Genomic DNA, 22,994 nt, shown 5'->3' on the forward strand with positions numbered 1-22,994 from the left:
AAAACATTATTATTTAGAGCTTCTTTTCTTTTTAGTTTCTTATAATCATTTTTTAAGAGTTTTATGGACAACAAATCAATGGAAAGAATGGCGAATCTTACAATGATATATTTGTTTTAAGATTAAGACGGCCATTTCAAATAGTTTTTAAGCTAATATGAGTATTACTCAAATGCCACTGTTTTCTGGTGACATTTCTCCGCATGTATAGTTGGTTTAGGAGCAGTATCTTTTCGCCAGAAGCGGCCAAACCAGACACGTAAATTCAGGACAGACAACGACAACGACAGCAACAACGAAAAGGACAACGATGAGGACAACATCCTGGCATGAATGAAATCGAGCCGAGGCGGCAGCAGCCCCAAATGAAATGCCATTAATTTGGCAAATGAATGCGGTTGCGTTGGTTGTTTGACTGACTGACTGACTAACTGACTGACTGACTCACCGACTGAATGGACGAGTGACAGAAGGAGGCACCGAAACCAAAACCAGACACTTCACTTCACAGCAATTACCAACAAGTGTAGGCGAATTTGAGCTCGACGCAACTCAACTGCGGCTAAAACAACTGGGGAAATCTTCGGTTGGTCAAATGTTATTTTAGTTTATGACAGCTCTTTGGGGGTGGGACTTTTAAATTTATTTCTGTACAACTAAAGATGATTTTATGCAAATTTCACATTTAGGGTTCGCGATGGCCGAAATTTATCTAAAAACAGGAATTAAACATATTATGATTTTATCAATGGGAACTTCAAAATTCGTAGTTTTCCAATCCCTTTGAAGACCACATTCTACGGATTCTTTGGACTTCTTCGAGCTTATTTCGGACATTTTTCATTATCAAAGCGATTTCATCATCTATATCTTCCTCGGTAGAAAGGTTATTATCGGCACTGAAGTCCTCATGCATCGATATCGGCGATATTGCAATTATTCCCTGCCTGATCCAATATTCCAGTTTCCTAGTTTTACCATTGATAATGTGTTTTGTTTTCCGGACGCCTCCAGAGGACGCTCGAAACGCGTGTTTTATAAATATTTTATTACAAAATTTTTGACCCCAAAGTTTTCGTATGGGCTTGCCATCAAGATCGTTGAAGAGTCCACTCTTTTCGAAGTGGAAATTCCAAATCGAACTGGAAAATTTCTTTTCTGGTTCAACATATTCCACAACGGCAGCTTCAGTCTGTTCAAGTTCGTCTTCTGTTGAACCTGATTTGTTAAAACCAAAATTATGTGTGTCATATAACTGTTTTGATTGTTGGTATTGAACATTAAGGAATACTATCTCTAATTTAACAGAATCTATGTCGTTCCGTAACCTTTTGCTGTACTCAATAAAATGACTTCTAAACCTCTCGATCAACTCGACCATCTCAAATAAGTATTCTTTTGCTTTTGAGCTACTTGAATCATAGAGGGAACTGCCATCACATATTGGTAAGAACGTTGAGAAATTCTCTTTTGTAGACCCGGGCGAAGTTTCGCATTCAACTGCTGATTTTTGAATAGTTGAAAGATTGTCACTATTTGAATATGATTGTTCAATGTCAGACAAAATTTCTTTTTCTACCTCCAGCTTAGTTTCTACTGACCTTTGGACTTCTAGTTGCACATGTTTGTCAAAAACTTGAGATTGTGTAGGAAGGCGTTCGGAGAGTGGTGAACGTAACACTTTTCGAATATTTTTTGACAATTTTTGAATAGCAAACCTATTTGTACTCCGGTATCTTCGGCAATTACGTTTGCGTTCTTTCGTGATATTTGCAGATTCCCATTTGGATTGCACTGGTGAATGGACTACTGACTGATCATTTTGAAGGTTGAAAATTCTAACATTTTCTTTGGAATTGATTACATCAGACATCAATGGTGGATATGAAGAACAACCAATAACCAAGTCCGACGGATATGCCTCGATTGAAGATGGATTATCCAATATTTCCAAACACAAGTCGATTTCCTCTTTATCAGGGGCTCCATGCGAGTCCTTCCTTAGACAGGATTTATCATCTTGATTTGGTGATATTTCTAAAAGGGCTGTCAGTTGGATTTCTTTTCGCAGGTCTTCCTTATCTACATTTAAATTATCAACTACACTTCCATCCGAAAACAACATTTGTGTAAAAAGGTCTGTAGCGGAATCCTTGATCATCGGAGAGGAAATTTTTTCTGAATTTCGAAGTTGATCTGGTTGAGGATTTTCTTGCTGATCTGGTAAATCGATCGGATGTAATTCTTCTATACTTGTTCGTGGTTTGGCTCTCGCATAAGACCTTCTTTTGATAAAACAACCACAGACAAAGGCCGACTTCAAAATTCTATATTTCTTGTCAAAGATTTTGTTGAAAACTGGATACTTTCCCGGCGTTAACTTAATCATAACATTACCTACTTTCGAATGGATAAGCCTGGTTCCCTTTTTGTTCCTGTCGGCCTGATCTATTAGGGTATAGGCCCAGGGTGCTATTCCAAAAGAGTTAAGGTTTCTCAGGTGTGAGTAATTCACGTTTGGGGTGGACCTTCTCGAGCCGAACAATTCTTTTTGACGGAAACGTGAGAAAGCCGATTCTTTTCGACGATTCCAAATATGTTTTACCGTTCTTCGTCCTTTCTCGCATATTGTGCACTTCGCATTTAAAGGGCTTACATATGTTCCTTCTCTTGAATACTTATAACGATCATAAGAATTTTTCTCCATCCAATTTGAATGGTTTGAGTGTGATCTGCGTTTTGAACACATCCATGACTTCCCATGCGACCTGAAATCCTTTGAATATTCTCTAGAGTACTTTGTACCAAACGAAATTTGAGAAATATCTTGAGAGCTGGCGTCTTGAGATGGTAACAAGGCGAATTTACTGTTAACTCTTTTTGCAGACCTTTTTGCCATTGAGGTATCCTTCAGTACTAGTACTCTATTCTTTTTGTCCTGGGCAATTTCATCTTGAAGAAGGATATAGTTGCGATCGTAGAAGGCCTTGAACCACCGAGAAAACTCCAGGGTCTCGCGATAACCCCGAGCAACCAGTCGAAGAATGGGGATTTGCTTCTCAATGCCTTGTTTCAAAAGACTCCTCTGCAGCAGTTTCATATTGCGAACATATTCATGTTGGGCCCTCGTGTTTACTATGACCTTCTTCAAGTTGATGGCGGATGGTCGGAGCTTGTGAAGCATCTGGCAGTATTGCACCCCGGAGCAGAGGTCCTCCAATCGCATGAAACTTGTGTTGAGATTATCGTTTACCCAAGCGAGGATCTTGCGACGCGACGAAGTGCACGAGTTTTTCCCCTTTCCCCACTGACAAACGTTCTGCAGTCTTATCATGATGAATTGAAGTTGGAACCACGAAGTTTGCACAGTTAAAACTTAGGAAAGTACAAAATACTTTTGGTTCCAGGTAGCGTAGAAAATAGATGTGTTGGAAGGAGCACTTGGCACTCACAACTACCTAAATAAAACTTATTTCCGTGTAGCTCATGACTTTTGGGACTTCCGGGCACTTTGATTTGAAATTTAAGGTTAGTTCCTGCCTTGAGTCTTTGGTTTTGGAAAGGTTTAAATTTTCCCACTTCGAATACCCATTTTCTGAAAATTTAAAAAATGAAATAAGAAACATTAATATCTTCAAAGTAAACCGTACTCCTAACCATTTACTACTTCACCTTTAGATTCTCAAGGGGTCCTTTCCACCCTAGTTCACCCACTCCAACCAACACTTTTGATCTGATTAGTGTCGGCACCAAATTGGTTGTTCCTGTGTCATCTCGCCATATTTCAGTCAGCCCTCACCCGACGTCGCCCACTTCATATGAGGTCATCTATCAAGCGAGTGCTGCAAGTGCTATATAATATTTCTGTCATTATGCTTAATTATCTGGTTCCTGGGCAATGCGTCAACGTTGACCTGACCGCTGACACGCCCCCCGCCCCCTTTCGCCTTGCGTGCTAGATGGCCAGTTGGAGTTGGCCAGTTCAATGCAGAACTAGTTGGGGCAGGTCACTTCAGCCCCTTGGCATAAGATTGAGGTTAAGGACCGAGGTTGGGGCACATACATCGCGTGTTGTGAGCAGGCGGGTCATAAATGAAATCTGCTGCCACTTTGTCGCCCATTGTTTAATAATGAAATTAAATCGTTTTGGCCGACAAACCCTGCACTTAAAAAAGAGAAATGTCAAAATATATACGTAAAAATATTTGTTAAAGCTATTTTGAGATTATTTTCGTATAATACTTTGAGATATTCAAGTGAACTTTATGTCTCAATAATTGGGCTATGCTTAGTTATATACTTGTTTACCACTTGGAAGGGGTACTTAGCAGAGGTGAAGAAAACATCGATGCTTCCCCACCTCTAGTACTTGGTATTATTAAGTGTTATATTGAACTTCCTTCAATGGACGGAGCATACTGTAAGCAAATACCGGTTAGGGAACACATCGTTACCTTTCCCCCAGTGTATTTTGGGCCTCGGTGGGTTGGAAACCAAACCCCTATCCGAAGGGAAGCCAACCCCATCCGCTTCTCACTTGTCAGCGCTCTTGTTGACGCTTGACAAATGGCTTCGGGTGGGGACTGCGCCCCTTATTTCTTCTTTTGATTTACTGCCACATTTTGTATACAGCACATTTATATTTTTTCCTTTGTTTGCCCAGCAGCGTGAGCGAACTTAGACTAATTCACAGCGAAAGGGATGTAAAAAGTGAAATGTGTTGAGGTTGGCTAAGTGAAATGTCAGGCAATTGTTCAACGTCCAACCGAAAACCTCAAACTGTTCCGAAATTGCATGCGATGGACGAGTTATGTGTGTTATTACCGCCAGTTATTTTCCCGACACCCTGTAACTGACTCATATTATTGGAGTAGGTACGAATGTGAAAAGAAAAGTTCTTTTATTTTGGGAACATGTTTATTCTTGGTCTATTTAGTAACACACTAAACTAATTGCAATGATCAATATAATCTTTATAGTTCAAGAAGTAAAAATAAATATTTACAGACTCCCAAAAACCATAATTTAATGGCATACACATGTTTATGGACCCACCAACGATTCCCTTTATCCATAAAGGGTATTTGCGTGTATTCTTCAGTTTGCTTTCCTTGCGTGTTACATTTTTGTTTGTTTTTTTTGTGGTTCCTGGCATTTCATTATATTTATTTTTTGCACTATTTTCACTGATAATTTGCGCGCTTGTTGATTTGGCAGCTAATTACATAGTTGTTGCACTTTACGTTTTTTACATTCAACAATTTTATAATTTTACGAGTTATTTGTGTTTAATTTAATGTGCAATTTGTTGGCCGGCAAATGGCCCTCGGCGTGCTCAATGAGTTCACATGAAAACGGTGGGAAATGCGAAGGAAAACCCGGGGGAAAGTGGGCGAGGGGTGGGAAAGGAAGCATTAAGCCAAAGGGCAACAGTTACTGGCCACTGGCTGTTGTGTCAAGTGCTTAAAGTGCCCCAAACAGTTGCGCTGCGACATAAAATAACAATTACGCAATTAATTGCAGCATTTCAATAATATTTAATGAAGCGTAAACAAAATTAAATGACAGCGGTACAAAGCCGGGGCCAACATGGCAAAATAATTGCAAATGACAAAAGTGGAAAACAAATTTCACATATTACTTTATGTATATTGTAGATAGGCGAACGTGCGTATTATTTTGTATACCCACTTGTTTAAATGGCGCCTCGAAATTATGTATTTTGCTTGTTATATCATATGCGATATTATGTGCCCAGAAAGTACAAATTTATGCTTAACGGTTCCTTAAATTATACGTTCAATGCCAATTAAATGTGGAACTCATGCACGGATTGAACAAATATTTATTTAAGATTTTAAAAAATATTTAAAACATGTTTTTTTTTAATTTTTTACTTTAAAAATCTAGTCTTTAACTTGATTAAAAATGTTTTCTTTGATTTTTGTATGGTATTCGTAAACGTTAGATTACAAACAGAAGGAAAACTAACAATTGCTTGTTTCATTATAATATAGATAGTTAGATATTACAAATTAAAGCTTAATTAATTTTTAGCAACTTAAAGTTTAATGGGATAAGCTTCTGCATGGGAAATAGATTGATTTTGGATGGTGGCTCATAGATGTTAAATGGATTTTGCCGATTCGTGGGCATATCCTTACTCCTGCTGGTGGTGGTCACATAAATCTCGGCCACTTAATAGACGACTGCATAATTTAACAGATAAACAAACAGCCGAACGAAGCGACGACTCGGCAGAATGCATGTGCCAATTGAACGGCAGGAAAATGCTAGAAAAAACTCTGGGAAGAATGGGGAAAATGGAAAATGAAGCCGAAGCGGAGAAAGGAAAATCTCTCCTCTGGCTGGAGGGCCGAAAGCAAAAGCTAATTGCCAAATACTAAATTACCCATTCAGCAGTAAAAACATTCCGAGCTCCAAGCTCAAGCGGCCCGTTGAAAGCCCGAAAATGTGGTGTAAAACGTGGCTGGAAAGGAAAGGAAAGGAAACCAGTTGGCCAGTGGGCAAATATATTTCGAATTTGCTGTCAATGCGAAAAAAACACTCCACACAAATACACACATACTTCGAATGCACCGCGAGAAAATATTTTATGCAGCCTGTTTTAAATAAATGTAAAATGGAGGGAATGAACCAAATTATCATTTCTATTCAGCTGTATACTTTTAAATATTTTCCTAGGAATTAGGTTTATTGGTTACTTTAAGTAAATCTTTAAAATGTATTATTTTAATGATTAGTGACAGTTAGTTCCCCTATAAATAACATATTATCCTAGCACTTACAATATTTTCTATTACATATTACCATAAATATTTATCTTATAATATAAAAAATACGTAATGTTGCCATAACACCTCCTGATAATTCACAGTGTACATACGTAAAGAGTGAGCCCTGTCGAACGAGCCCAACGAGCAGGGCGTGGTGTTTGGAGTGGTATGGGCTCGGATTTGCTGATATGGAGTAAATGGCAGTTACTGCGGAAAGTAGCCAAAAGAAATGGCTCCGAAAGGGGGAAATCGGAGTTCGGGGATGGGATTTGGCCAAGTGTTGAGCGCGTCGATGGTTGACCAGGCGAATGCGCTGCCTGGGCCAAGAAATTAGCCGGAGATTTCGACTCGAGTGCCTCGAAGGGATGGCCAAATATGTGCTCATTGATATCGATGTTTTATGACTTTTTTATGGCCAGTGGCTCGGGCATAAAAAGTTGTCACTATCGGAATGATGTGGGTTCGGTATTTGCCAAGGAATTGAATATAAATATATTTAGCTATCATTAATAGTGGACATAAAATATATATGTGTATATAATGTGCCATTAAAGTATTTGATTATTCGATACCATTGTCGATGGCACAAGTAAACATTATTTTGACAAATTATTTATTTGGGATTTTGCGTATGCGATGATTTTTAGTGTTTGATATTAAGCTCTCCGTACTTGCATGTATTTATAAATGCTCCAAATTTGTATTACGGAGTGATTTCCCAAGAAATGTTCAATGTTTTTTACCATAAAGCTTCAAACTTATTTTTTGGCTATTTACCTTTTATCCCTCTAGCTGAACTTTAGCCAAGTGCCCCAGCTGAAAGGCCACTGGAAGGGCTCAAAAGGGTATTTCTGGGGGATAATCTCTCGTTCGATGGTCGTATAAGTAAGTGCATACTTACATGGGAAAGTAGTTCAAAGAGTAGTTTTCAAATGTAAAATTATAAGCAATGGCTATGCTATTTCGGTCATATCCGCTTCCTCCCGCTCGCTTAATGTGTTTCTGGCCCCCTTTGGGCCCCTTCCCCTTGGCCACACCGCCCCTGTACAACCGTCGACCCCTTTTGCACTCGGCTCGTCGCTTCCGTTTGTCAACGAGTTCCGGAAATGATGATAAAAAATGGCTGCTGCAGCTGCAGCTGCTGTTCAGCACTCTCTATCTTTCCCTCTCCCACTCGGTGTGTGTTTATGACATGTGTGTGAGTGTGTGTAGGGGATGGTGTCACTGTGTGTACAGAGAGAAAAATATTGTTTGCTTTTTCTGAGTATAAAAGATGTAGTTGTCATTTTGACAATTTTTAATCATATTTTAGAGGTATCACAGACTAAATGTTAAGGAAATTATATGCATTAGGACTTAAAGTTACACTAAAAATTAATAATATAAATTAAAGAATTAAATATTTTAAACATAGTTCATTCATATGTTCTCCAAAATCGTAAAACTAAATATTTTTGAATACCTTTCTTTTTTTACCAGCTATAAGCAAGGGTTTTCTTAGAATAAGAATTTCTAAAGTTTTTAGTATTTTTCCACGTGCTTTTTTCGTGTGGGTTTGACTTAGTAGCTGTACTCGAAACGCCAGCTGAGGCAGCAGCTAAAATTTCATTGCACTCGACTGCTGTGACTACTTAGCACAAGTGAGCCCCCGAAGGCATCTGGAATTTGTAGGGGGCACAGGGTTGTGGACCTGGCTTAGACTTGAACAGGGCTCTTCTCTTTTTTCTTTTTTTCCATCGAGGAAAATTGGTAGAAAGTCTAGGGGGGAGGGGAGAAATGAGAAAGCAGGCCAAGACAGCTGCTCATTTCCGCACGCTCAGCGACGATGACTTGGCAATGGAAAGCCGAGGAGAGGGGGTTGCATAATAAGCAACTAAGATGGCTTAGAACTGTGGCCATGTCCTGCTCTTACAGCACAAAGCCCACTGACTTTTCACAGATGGGGTCAGAATTAAAGTATATATACAGGATGGTAAAAATCTTAACTGTTTGACGAATATTTATAAAAACCAAAACTATTATAATATTAACGTTTTAAAATCGCACTTAAGAATAGGAATTTAGGGGACTAAGGAACTACATATACAAAAATATCTGTTGATGTTGGCCGAAAGTATGGAGTAAGTATGTTGGACGAAGTATGACATTCCTCATTCTGACTACATTTCTTGACTGTTGCGCGATCATGAATCGTTGATGACTTTATTACTTAACTCTGATAATTATATACCTACTTGCTTGCCCGCTGCTGTGGGAATGCTTTCGGTTCTACTTTTGCTTTTTTGCCCTCGCCCGTGACAGGCACTTTCGGATGCATTCCTCCGCCTTCAGATCTCGCATCCTCGACTGCCACAATAAATGTAAAGTGCTGCCAAGTGTCGGCTGAGTCCACAGCCCCCTCTGAGGAGCCACCCTTGCTACGCCCCTGGTCCACCCACACACATGCATAGATTATTACCTGCCACTTGCCACTTGGCACCTTCTCTTTTTTTCTACAACTTTGAAGGAGTTTTCTTCGACATTTTTCTCTCGCCTTTCGACCAAAAAGCTGCCAACACATGTTGAAAAGTTTTCGCTTCGTTTTGCCATTTTTTTTGGGTGAGTGTGCGACATGAAAATGCTTTGAATCCATTCAGCAGACAGACAGGAAGGAGCGGAAAGCCAGGGGAATGGGTTGGGAAAATTAAATTTGGCAGCTGCTGCCAAACTCTGACTAATTGACATGTTGCATGCTGCAACTCCGAGTGAAAGTAGTGAAAAGGTGTTGACTGGCGGCTGAGCGACCCGAGAATGTATTTAAACATTTCTTAGGATTTCAATTTGAAATCTCTTTGGCAACCACAGACGCATGGTAGGCGAAGGGGGGCCAAGGGGAGCGCATGGTGCAGAGATTTAACTTTGAATGCCATGTTAATTACAAAACACTAGGCAACTGAACTCAGCATACGGTTTCAGCTCAGCACTGGAAAAAACAGTCTAACAACATTGTATTAAAAGAATTGTTAGAATATTTATTTTATATTCGGTCAAAAGAGTTCGTGTTCGATACTCACTGCTTTGAAGTAGTATTTTTTTGATAGTACTATATAATAGAAAAGATATATGTTTATTATACCCGTTACTCGTAGAGTAAAAGGGTATACTAGATTCGTCGGAAAGTATGTAACAGGCAGAAGGAAGCGTTTCCGACCCCATAAAGTATATATATTCTTGATCAGGATCACTAGCCGAGTCGATCTAGCCATGTCCGTCTGTCCGTCTGTCCGTCTGTCCGTCTGACCGTCTGTCCGTCTGTCCGTCTGTCCGTCTGTCCGGATGAACGCTGAGATCTCGGAAACTATGGGAGCTAGGCTATTGAGATTTGGCGTGCAGATTCCTGAGCTTCCTACGCAGCGCAAGTTTGTTTCAGTAGACTGCCACGCCCACTCTAACGCCCACAAACCGCCCAAAACTGTGGCTCCTACAGTTTTGATGCTAGATAGAAAATTTTAACTGAAATGTATTGTTCTTATCAATACCTATCGATTGACCCAAAAAAAAGTTTGCCACGCCCACTTAAACGCCCACAAACCGCGAAAACCTGTGACGCCCACAACTTGCATGCTAGATAAAAAATTTTAACTGAAATGTGTTGGTGTCGTCAATACCTATCGATTGATCCAAACAAAAATTTGCCACGCCCACTCTAACGCCCATAACGCTTAAATCTGTCTACCGCCGGTAGGTGACGCATTTTAATCTCGCTTTGCTGCGGGTATCTGATAGTCGAGGTACTCGACTATAGCGTTCTTCCTTGTTTTAAAAGGTATTTTTGTCAGACTTAAGTTGTTATTTTCATTCAATAATATTCTTTTGTATATGGTTCTGTAAATTTTGGTAATAGAAAAGTTAATGAAACCTTAATAATATATTGTATTATATAGACCTATAAATTCTTCATATTATATTAATTTTCTTTTGTGCCAATAATGAGCTTATTGAGATTTATTTCCTATTTTTCCTCGATACTTGCTAGCTACTTTTTTTTTCGCTCAGTGCACACCAGTTGAGCGTTCGAGCTGCCATACAACTTGGTTCTGGGCCATAAGCCTCTGCATTAGTATACCACTAAGCGGCAACACAATGCACTTGGCCACATATCCACAGACAGTTCTCACACATCCGAGAAGCGAGAATTGCGATTCGGGGCTTCTGAAACACTCCCAACAACATGGGTTTCAATTGAAGTACTTTTCGAGACAGAACGGGGATAAGTGGCAAGGCCGAAATGTTTATTTACCAAATTTTCTTCGGTCTGCCTACAACACTCGAGCTTAAATGGAAATTCTGTGGAATTTTTGTGAGTTTCTGCTCTGCGATAAAATTAAGTGTGCTCTTGGTTTGGGGTTATTCAATTAACAGGCGATTTAATTAAATTTTACCTCTTTCATGCTTTTTAAAATATTTATTTTCGCCAACAATAAATGTTCCGACTTTCTTGAAGCAACTGGTTTTTAACATTCTATTAAGCTTTCCCACACCATCTCCCCTCTTTGCATATCCTATCAATCCCATTCTGATCTACTAAGCCCCCTATAATCCCCCTTATCACAGCTTTGATTGCCCAGTTGATTGGCTCGTTCGAAGGAGTTTTAACCACATTTTGATGGACCAAGAACAGGAACATTATCGTCAACCAGCTGCGAAGGCCGGAGGCTCAACACCTGCAGGAGTCTTTAGCTGGCAATCCTTAAAGCGCCCCGGAAACTTTTGCAATGTCCTGCGGGTTATTTATGTCCACAGCTTGACTTAATGACCTCCACTGAGGGAAAAGGAGGTCGATAGTGCACGGGAAATAAAGTGATGGGGAGCGCAAAAGGGGAAGACAAAGCGAGTGGTTAAGTCAAAAGGCGTTGAAGGCACTTTATGAGCCGGCAGTCTGGAGTCCCGGCAGCCACATCCTGAGTCCTGGATCCCCAATCCTGGTCAGTTGCCCCGGACTATGGACTGTGGACAATCACTGAGCAAATCCCGGCCATTGAAATCAATAAAACTTAACGGCTTCGGACGTCGCAGGACGATGACTACGATTGATGTGCCATAAAAGTCGCAATTGAGTCGCACGCCCGCAGAGAACTTCTGCTTCGGCTGACCATCCAGTGGAAAAGCGGGGAAAATCGGGAAAATTCGAGGGGGGTACGTCCGGGGAAGGGGGGCCGGGATCCGTAGACAGACAGGGATTGGCAACCGGAACCGGACCACCGGACGGAAGTGCGTCATCATAAAAAGCTTTCACGGCTCCTGACTTGCGCCAACTGCTTATTGTGGCGCATAATTTATCATTTAACTGCCTTTAATAGTTCCGCTTTATTGAAAATCTTTCAGTTCACAAAGGGGAAAGCAGGAGGTTTAGCCCTTAGAGCACCATAAATTTCCTCTGCATTGTATGATGCCGTCGAAATAAAACTTATATAGTAAATAAAAAAAAAATGCTCTGATTTTTTATTTAAGTCGAAAATATATGTTATGGATTTTTGCTTTGTTTTTTTAGTTTTTAAAACATAAGCTATGAAAATATATTATTCTCGGTCTGTCTCACAAATAAACTTTAACTTTTCCAAGGAGTTATAATGTTCAAATCTTCCGTTGACGAACCTTATACAGTAGGCACTCGAAATGAATCGGCCCACCCAATAGGCATCATTTCCAAATTGATTTAGGATTTCTATGCTATGGAAAGGTGACGCCAGATGGGCACCCATTTGACGACAGATTTGTTCAGCACTTGCTTGAGTTTCTTTAATGTGGTTCTCAACAAACAGATATTTCGAATTGATCTTCTGAAATTTGGGAACTGTTCTAGTCAATAGCATTGTATAGTTTTTAGTTTCTTCCTGAGCTTTAGCCAGGCCATCAATCTGAAGTCGGTTTTGAGACATTTTATCAATCAGTGGATTCAATGCAGCAAGGCAGAAGGCCCCACACTGACTTGGAGCATCCTTCAAGACACACACAGAATCTGTACCATCATGGGATTCTGCCAGGCCCCACTTATTCCAAGCCAGAACCGCGTACAAAAAATATACTGCTGACCTCAACATTTTGGGAGAATACGACCACAAAAGACAAGAACGTTTAGAGAACTGTTTATGGATTTGATTTAAAATCGCTTTTAAACCAGCTACCCGTAGAACTCAAGGTTATAACACTGAGAGCCCTTTCTTTGTTCCCGTATTTGAAGATAGATTCCCAATATTCGGGAAACAGACTATATGAACCCCTAAAAAAATAACTGGCTTACTGATTTTGTGATAAACCCTTATCACGAGTTTGTTTATATACACTGATAACAAAGTAATAATTCAAAATGATTCATATTTAACTTAAATACATATGTACATTAATTGGTTTCCTTCCATTAAGATTTTTCTTAATATGGTAATAATAAATTCATTAATAATAAAAAAATTTAAAGAAATTAAGCTTTGATTTGAACATGAAAGAATTGTATATTTACTGACGTAGTGTTAAAATATTTACTTTAGTATTATACTTTCAGCAACATCGTATATAACATGATCTTTTTTTCATATATTTATAAAATAAATCATGCATTTAAAATGTTTTGTTTTAAATATTACTTTATTGGATTTAATCAATCTAATTTTACTAAACTTTGAATGATTTTTGTTAGTGTAAGTAAATGGTAAACTCAAGATCCCCAAAAAAATGATTTATAAACAAACGTTCCAGCAATTCGACACATACCGAAAATTAAATAAATAGATAAAGTCCTTTTTTGATTTTATCTTTGGCGCACGGCTTAGTGATTTTTTTGCGCAGCACATTTTGTGACAATTTATCTGTTTGACGAATAAGGAACACAATTTTGGGGGTATACCACCAAATAGTTACCCTGAGAAAGGAAAAGTGTATTATAAAACCTACATAAAACAACATGAAGTGGAATTCGTTAAAATAAAAATTAATTATTTAGATGTTTTACCATATGTATGACATTAGCCCACTGAATCTCATTTATCCAGTGACTGCTGTTCTTTTTTGTATAACATCCTCGTTCGTCACACTTTTGACTAACGGCCAAGCAAGTGGATGTGGACAGCCAGCCAAGGAATCGGGGCTTGGAGGCAGCCTGACAAATTCACCTGCCAATCCCCCTGATATTTATGATTTTAACCACAAGATGACTGTGCTCCTCGGAATCCATTGATTTTTCTGGTCCTCCTTCTGAGTTCTGGCATGGAAACTGTTTTTGTGCCGTGTTGTGTAATCTGTGAGCAGGCGACAAGTCAATTTCTGGTGACTCCCCAGTTTGTTATTATGGCAGTTGACGAAATTTATGAACTACACATCCGTTTTGCTGTTGCTTTTTCTGTTTACTCGGCTACAATATCCGTTGTGGCCTCAACTCAAACTTTGTCTCATTCTTCTCCCGTTTTTTGTGTGTTACTATTTTTTCAGGTGAACGTGCGCCAAATGCCAAACGAGGCATCACCAGACACCTGTATTTGTATATACAATACAGTTCAGATCAAAATAATAGAAACATTTAAGTGATCTAAAAGGCCAAATAAACTGAGGGCCAACCCAAAATTATATATTGGGTTGGCAAGAAAGTCATGTCGTTTTTTTTCAATATTTTCAAAGATGATTTATTTATATCAGGACTTATAATTAATCAATTATGTATTGGCCGTTTTGTTCGACCACTAATGACCATCTCTCGGGCAGCTGCATAATTCCGCGCTCGAAGAACTTTTGGTCTTTTCCAGCAAAGAATCGAGACAAGTGGTTTTCGACAGCCTCATCTGAATCAAAGTTTTTACCATTCAAAGAGTTTTGAAGAGAGCGAAACAAATGGTAATCTGAAGGTGCTAAGTCCGGACTATAAGGTGGATGTGGTAGCACTTCCCAATTCAGCTCCGTTAATTTTTGCCGAGTGACCAAAGATGTGTGGGGCCTAGCGTTGTCATGGTGAAAGACTATACCCTTGCGATTAGCTAGTGCCGGCTCCTTTTCTTTAATTTTTTCCGCCAAATTGGATAGCTGGCGACAGTACACATCTGAATTGATGGTTTCATTCCGTCCCAGCAGCTCAAAGTGCACTACACCCTTCCAATTCCACCAAACAGACAGCATAGCTTTCCTCTGATGGATATCGGCCTTTGATGTGGCTTGGGCTGGCTCATCTTTCTTGCTCCATGATCTTTTTCGTTGGACATTATTGTAAACAACCCACTTTTCGTCGCCAGTAATGATCCGCTTCAAAAAAGGATCGTTTTTAATCCGTTGCAGCAGAGAATAGCAGATGTTGATACGCTTAGTTAGGTGAATTTCCTTTAAGTTATGCGGAACCCAAACATCGAGCTTGCTTACGTAGCCAAGTTTCTTCAAATGGTTTTCAACCGTTGTATGCGACACACTGAGCTTCTCTGACATCTCCCGCGTTGAATAGCGCCGGTTTTCATCCAGCAAAGCCTGAATTTGTTCGTCAAAAACGGCCGATGGTCGACCAGAACGTGGGGCGTCTTTAACTCCAAAATCTCCAAGCCTGAATTTGGCAAACCAGCGCTGACATTGGCGATCACTCATGGCATCTTTACCATACACTTCGCACAATTTTTCGCGAGCTTCGACCGCTTTTTTTCCTTTTCGGAAGTAAAAAAGCAAAATATGCCGAAAATGCTCACTTTGGTCCTCCATGTTTAATTTGCTATAGCTTCCACAAATGTTATCGAATAATTACCAAATTTTCGTCGATAGTACCTAAGACAATAAGCTTTAAAACGATACTAAAAAGTGTGACCCTGGTGCTCGATTAGTCGTAAATAAATTAGATTAAAAACGATTACTAAAAAAAACGACATGACTTTCTTGCCCACCCAATATAATGTACAGATAATCAAGACTACTTAGCAGTTCTGCTTAACTTTTACAAAATGTCTATCATAAATCAAGGCTAAAAATATTATAACTGGAATAAATGTAACTTTTAAAGTATAGAATTATATTTACAAAATAAATGACACCCTGCCCCGATTCTAATGTTTTTACCACAACTAAAAATGTCTCCCACAAAACTAGTTTTTCTATTATATGGCTTACGTTTCGACCATTAAAATTTTTGAAATATGCATTACACTTTTATAAACGTATATTTATTTTACAGGACTTACTTTAATAAAAAATTCTCCCCGCCAAAGCCATCTTTAGTAGCCCGCAGCTTTGTCGGTTAGTTGGGCAAATCACTGCCAGGCGAAAGTCATACAATCAGGAGGCAACCGAGACCAAGGCAACGATTTGGCCACAGACAACGGAAAGAAACATAAAACACGAGACAGGATACATGAGACAGCCTGAAGGACATTCACACCCACACATTGATAACAAGAAAGCCGCTGCGTATGTACGTGTGCAGCCCATTTGATTGCGGAGATTTACGACATAACAATTTATGGAATGACGAAATGATTTCCCGTGTTTTTTACGATTTCAGCTGGGAGAAGCGGAAATGGAATGGCATTGGAACTCGAATCGCCTACACATTTACAGAGAAAGATTTCTCACACATAAGATACAGCATTTGTTCCTGGGAAGATCCTAGAAGTGTGGTCTACACTTTCTTAAGAAATATTCAAAAATACCAAAATAGATCAGCCTAAAAGTATGCTGTAAAAGGTCTAAGGTTGCATACTTTTCGGCACCTTTTAAAAAGTTTTATTCATAAAATATTCGAATCATTTGTATATATTATAAAATACAAAATATATCTAAAATCTGAATATTTAGGTTTCTTTCAATGTATACACACTCCTGAGCCCAGGCATTGCCATATCACGCCTTTGCCATATCATTTCAATCAATTTTGAGTCAAGAATTTCTTTTTCGCAGCTCTCTCTTCGGGAAAATCGAATAAAATTAAAACGTCAGTGGCGTTTGGGGATCGGAATGTATTTCCTCTGTGTTAGCCAGCGTGTGAATGGCTGTATAATGATATACATGCCACGTATGCAGTCCAGGGTCGTGCCTAGTCCACTATCGCCCCCTCTTTTCGACCCCGCCCCTTTTGGCCACTCAGTTTCGATGGAAGGCAGGAAGTTCAATCGAATTTCAACGGAAATTGCCGACATTTCATGAGGTGTGAAATGATTTTATTACATCATTACGTGCAGGGAGAGGCATTGCTTTGAAATCTCCATCCCATTTCCCTTTAGGAGCCCTTTTTTTGCTGTCCTAGTTTTCTCTTCTTGCACTCCTCACTTTCCACCAAAAAGAAATCCCTGCAGCCGCTATATAGCATACTTTCCAGCGCTGCGTTGCATGTCGACATTTAATTATGGCCACGTACTGTCCGCCGAGTGTTGCAAACGCCACACACACGAACACACTTGCCACCAATACATTCAGGGCAAGGGCACGCACACACACAAGGGGCTTGTGGCAAGTACAGTGGCTACCAGTTGGTTTAGAATCATAGGAGCCATAGGATTGCATTTGAAACCATTTTAAGGTACACATTTGAAAGTACCGATTTTCAAAACCATTGATTTTTTTTAGAATTTTTTTAAATTGATTAGGTTTTCTTCATTACGTGTGAATAATTGGAGCTGGAAATAAATTGAAGTAAAGTTGTTAATTTTGAATAAGTTTGTTTAAATATTTTAGGAGCTTCCAATAAAAACTATCCGATTATGTTTGCCTATAGTAAATTTTATTTGCAGCATTTTGATATTCTATGCCATTAATCGCCAACGGAATGCTACGATGTTCTTTGCAGTTCAACGAATTGCAGTTTTATATATTCAATTAACCTAGAATTTGCTTTCCAGCTGGGGAAAATGTGGAAACAAAATACTGAAAATGCAGTGGCGAGCAAATGTGTAAATACACGTGAAAATTCTTTATTCTATGACGGCAGCCGAATATTGACTCACCAGCAAATATTGAACAAGGCCCAGAAACTACGGAAATTCAATTTCCTTGTATTCATTTTTATGTGTATTGTATTCTGGTCAACAAAGTTGTTGGGAAACAACCTGTGTTTGGCTTAGGGTAAATTGTGATTTTACTAACTGGAAATTTTCCATTTTCGCCACTCAATCAACTAAATGAGGCACGAACTGTGGCAAATCCCTGGCTAAAACTCACCAATCCTTCATCCGAAACCCGGATTTAGGATTCCGGAACCCACATTATTCACACATTCGGCTCAACAAGATTGCTGCACTATTTTTGGAGAGCCGAAAGCCCAAAGCTCGCCCAACCGCAGTCACTTTTGCAATTAGAGCGTAATTATTTAATAAACCAAATGTGTGTGCATGTGGCTTTCGTCGAGTGTTTGAGTGTTGGCCATTCAATGAATCGAATCGAATCGAATCGAATTCGAATGGTTATGGTTTGAATGGAAAGTGGCGAAAGCACTTGGCAAATGTGAGTGAATGCGTCTAAATGCGACTAAATGCCAAAAGTATCCTGTCTCACGAAGCTCCGGAAATGGCTGTCAGTTCCGTTGGGTCTGGTGTGCCTGTATTGGTAGGTTGCTCGTCGTCTTCTTATATAATTACTGCGAAACTAAATCAGGTGTAGGATGCCAAGCCATGTTATTTATATGACTCAATCCGCATTTCACTAATCTCTTACTTGTATTTAAAAAATAAAAATAAAAAAAATTGAAATGTTTTAAAATGTTACATGTAAGAATCAAGTTAGTTTGAATTTACAATTAAGTTTTTAATACCTTCATTACAGGGAAAACAGAAAAGGACCAATGGAACCATAATATTCTTAAAACTTTAACATTTTTCATTAACTTAATTAAGAATGTGCATAAATTTAAAGTTTATGGTATATGGCCTGCACAAAATAATTACTTTTAAGCCTTCCATGTTGGCAGTTTCTCTTCATTAAGATTACAAATAAATGCATTGAGCATTTTGCTTCGAGTGAGCAGCATTATCCCCCTGCAGGATAATGCAATTTCGATTCCTCTTTCTCCGAACTCGGATCGGATTCGGATTCGGAAACGCATCCCCTGATTGGCATTCCATTATCTGCATCTCCTCGAGCATCTCCATTACGGCGGGATCCTTCATTATGCTGATTCCTGGAGCCCGACTCCTGATTCCTGAGTACGAGAGTTGCGTTTTGGGGTAAATCGCTGAAGGTCGCTCGAGGAGGCGTGTCGCAGGGGGCGGGGCTCTCCTGTGGGCTGGCAGCCAAGTCTCATGTGCATAATTCAAGTTGTTGCACATGCCACACATGCGGGACACTCGAGAGTCCTGGGCCGGAGTTTCCCCGGGCCTCGAGTCCTGCGCTGCCAGGATGCCAAGTGTCCTTTGGCAGGCGCAAGATGAAAGCAAAAGGCGGCTGAAATTAAATTAAAATGAAATGCATGCAAAGTGCCACGGCGACAGCGGGAAAAAAGAGAAATATGACAGCAGCTGTATGGCCTTCGTCCCTTTGGCACTGAAAAAAACGAGGGGTACTCTAAAATGATATGTTTGTAAGTTTCTTGAAATGTGTTTGATACTCTGGAAGGCAGGGAAGTGTATATTCCAAGGTTATATTATTATTTATAATATAATAATCCCCATATATTCCAGCTTGGCTAATGATATATGGGTTGAAATGCTAGCCATGACCTAAAGCTTAAGCTAGAAACTATAGTTCGATTTTGCATAACACATTTATTAAGGAACTTACCTAACTTATCTCTACATTTCTCTACATTTCATAAGAAATTCACTGAAATTAAAACCTCTTTAAGTAAAACAACTAGACTTCAAAGCTTCATCCATATATTATTATTTTGGCATGCATGCCACATATCGTGTTTTTTCTCAGTACGGTCGAGTGTCCTGAGTGTGTACTTTAAGCTTGCAATTAAATTGCAGGACGAGTCGCACGGGGAATTACGGGGCAGAAAGGAGCAGCGGGGCTGGGGGTGGTAAAGTGGGGAAATGCATATGCATTGCAATTAAGCAATCAATGGCATAATTATCGACACATGAGAGTCACTCGATTTATTAACACGCCCCGAGCAACGTGCTGATGCAACAACGAAAACAACTGCAATCGATTGGCAACTTGTTCAATTTAAATGCTCAATAAACAAAGGCCACAAAAGATGGTATTTGCAGAGAGTGGGGCCCTGGGGGTCAGGGGCCAGGGGTCAGGGGTCAGGGGGCCACAAGAAGCCCTTTGCGACCATTTTACAATCGTTCAACAGCCGCAGGCCAGACAAAAACTGTCGCGACGTGAATGCGGCCAAAGAAGTGCTGGCCAAGTGGTAAAAAGTATGAATGGCAAAATAAAAATTATGAGAATGGGCGAAAGTCGGCCGACATTTAGTGCAATGTCCTTTTGTACAACTTGGGTAGCTTAAAAGGCGCAGGGATTTATAATGGCAATCTGAAAAGAAAATAAAGCGAGATGCATAAATAAAAATATTATATAATAATTGCAAGGCGTAGATTAGCTCATTTAGGTGACATTTCTAGTTACCTTAAAACTGGATGAAACTAAAAAAAATACCAAATGAAACTTCCTATTTAAAGACTTAGATAGTTTTCGTTTTCCTTACATAATTTTAGTCCCAGCTTTGCCCTAAATCAGTTTAAAGGGATCAGAACGGATCGAAATACAAGTGAAACCTGAAGCGGGACCTGCTGTTTTGATAAATACAAATGCCTCCTCTCCACGGTCACTTATTCCGGCTTACTGGGGCATTAAAGACCTCGAAGGACGACATTGAGGGATCAAAAATATCCAGCCAGCTGCTGGAATTGAATTCGAGCTTAATGCCCTGATGGCTTGGCTCTTATCTGTGCTAATTACAAGAGAGCAGCCAACAGGACTTGACCCAAATGCTGAAGCAGCAGCGATTGATTTTCCAGTCCAGTTTTCAGCCGGAAAAGGGAAAGGAAAAGGGGTTCTCCAAAGCGTCCCCTTCGAAAGCCATAAATGATGACAATAAAAAAAGGAAAATACACCAGCCACGCGTTGCAGCTTAGCTGGCGAAAAAAGCTGGGAGCTAGGGCTTTCAATTTGATGACAATTCCGCAGATGATTTGACGGTTGCCTCAGCATTCGGCATTTTTAATATGATTCTGCTGGTATTTCAGTTTCTGGGCGTATAAAATATCAGACGGCGACAGCTGAGCTCATCTCTTTCTCGATTTTCCCTGGGTTTTCCCGGTCCTCGCCCCCTTTTGATGTTGAACAATAACAGTTGCTGGTCTGGCTTGAGCTCCAACCCCCTGAAAAATGCATGATGCAACCCTCTGCTTTTATTTCATATCACTCGTATTCTTAATCGCATAAATCGTCAAGTATGCGTAATAATCTAATCGTCGTAATTCCTTTTTTGCCGGAAAATCTCTGCAAGAAAATGCGAATATATTTTCCGGGGGAAAAAGAGGGGGAGTGGCCTTAGCCTACTTATGACTTGCGGTCCGGGCCAAAATTGAATTATTCGCCCATTCTGTATTTCCCATTTTGCAAATTTTTAAATGCTTTTGATGACATTTTTATTTATACTCCGAATGTGTGAGAGTGTGTTTGTACTTGTGTTTCGGGGGATCCCCTTTTATTTATGTGCGGGATTTCTTTTCTCTGCTTTTCCCCCGCTTAAGAGCCTTAAGTGCCATCTGGGGAAATCATTGCGAGAACATGCCCGAGGTTGGTTTAAATGGAAAATGGCTCTCTGGGAATTCCCGGATCATATCAAGAGTCTTTACGGCTGCAATCGGTGGGATAATGAGTTAGGATATTCCTCAAAGAAGGTGTTTATTGATAGTAAAAACGAATAAAAATTGTTCAACAGAAATAGAAAAAAATATATAATTTATTGTTTCATTAGGCAATTTAGTCGTTTAAATACTCCGAACCGATACCTACCTTTAATCCGTGCCAATTCAAATTAAACTTGCATTTCAATATTCCAATTAAAGCATTTTCCCATAATTTGCTGCTCTATCCCTTTCTAACCCATTGTTTCACTGCTCTCATAGATTATTCAAACCTTTGTTTAAACTGCAAATGATTTCTTTGCCATGCTTTATAATTAATTGCAAAACGTTCGATTTGCAACGCTAATTGCAACTTTGTATCCATTGTGCCCGCAGGGGCGTACGAAAAAGGGGGTGGCGATTCGACGGGCTGAAGTTGGGCGGTGAAAGTGCTGCTAATGATTGGTTACATTCTCCGGCTGATATTTTCGGCTGCTCGGTAACAAAGTAAATGAAATTTAGAGCACCACATGTGTGTCCCCCTGGGCAATTTGGATACACATATAGAGATAGATATCGCCATTCCCCACTTTTAACCCTTCGAAAATAGCTCGGTGGCATCCATTTGAGTTGCATTGATTTGTTGACTTTGTCGCTTGCAGCTAATCGAAAACAAATGCACAAAAAACACGGTACATATCTCTAAGGGCATTCACAATTCGAGGTGTGTTAATATTGATGTGTTATATATTACAGCTATTATTATATTATATTAATAGTTTTTATAATACATCGTATTTCCCAGACGCTGTGAGGAACGGCAGAAAAGTTTGTAATATATATGGAGTTAAATACATTTTTCAACAAAAGATAACTTATAAATTAGGACTACAAAACATTGCACTAAATTACCTGCACAGTTTTTGAAAAATATATTATTCTTATTAGGCTTTATTAAAAATGGTATTATAAAGTGCTCCGAAACATGGCATAATATGTGCTCTCTATATATAAAAAACTTTCTAAGAAATTTATCTATGTATATCTTTGTAAGCCTTAAAATATATCCTTTTGCTACCAGGCCTTTTTCCATTTTTATTTTCTGTACAGGGCACCAGTTGTTTGACATGCAAGCCATTTGTTCTACCTATTCATTTGACAAACAATTATTTTTCAACTAATTGCTAGCTCTGCTATTATTCTGACCGCAGCTGTTCATGCATGATGTATCTGTGGAGACAAAGGCATTTTTGCCACGCGTTGATTTTGGTTCATAATTAACGCAGAACTTTGGCAAATTGGCAAACAGGACGGCAAGGACATTCGCAATGTCCAAGACAGACACGTCGAATGAATGACAATTACCTTTGTGTGCCAGTGCCAATGGCAGTTTTCAGTTTACAGGACAAAGGATGTGGGGATGGTGTTTTCTCACTGCGGTTTGGGATGAAATATAAATATTCCAATT

General features: G+C 39.5%; 1 protein-coding gene across 1 annotated transcript; it reads right to left on the reverse strand.

The window, feature by feature from the left end:
- Positions 1 to 609: 609 nt before the first annotated feature.
- On the reverse strand, positions 610 to 3,509 carry LOC108007701 (uncharacterized). Its single transcript, XM_017071444.4, has 2 exons — positions 1,602 to 3,509; positions 610 to 1,532 (listed from the first exon to the last, which is right to left on the reverse strand). The coding sequence occupies exons 1-2, from the start codon at positions 3,332 to 3,334 to the stop codon at positions 758 to 760; spliced, it is 2,508 nt and encodes an 835-aa protein (XP_016926933.2). The 5' UTR covers positions 3,335 to 3,509; the 3' UTR covers positions 610 to 757.
- Between the last annotated feature and the right edge of the window lie 19,485 nt (positions 3,510 to 22,994).

Source organism: Drosophila suzukii, chromosome 2L (assembly GCF_043229965.1).
Source record: "Drosophila suzukii chromosome 2L, CBGP_Dsuzu_IsoJpt1.0, whole genome shotgun sequence".
NCBI classification, from domain to species: Eukaryota; Metazoa; Arthropoda; class Insecta; order Diptera; family Drosophilidae; genus Drosophila; species Drosophila suzukii.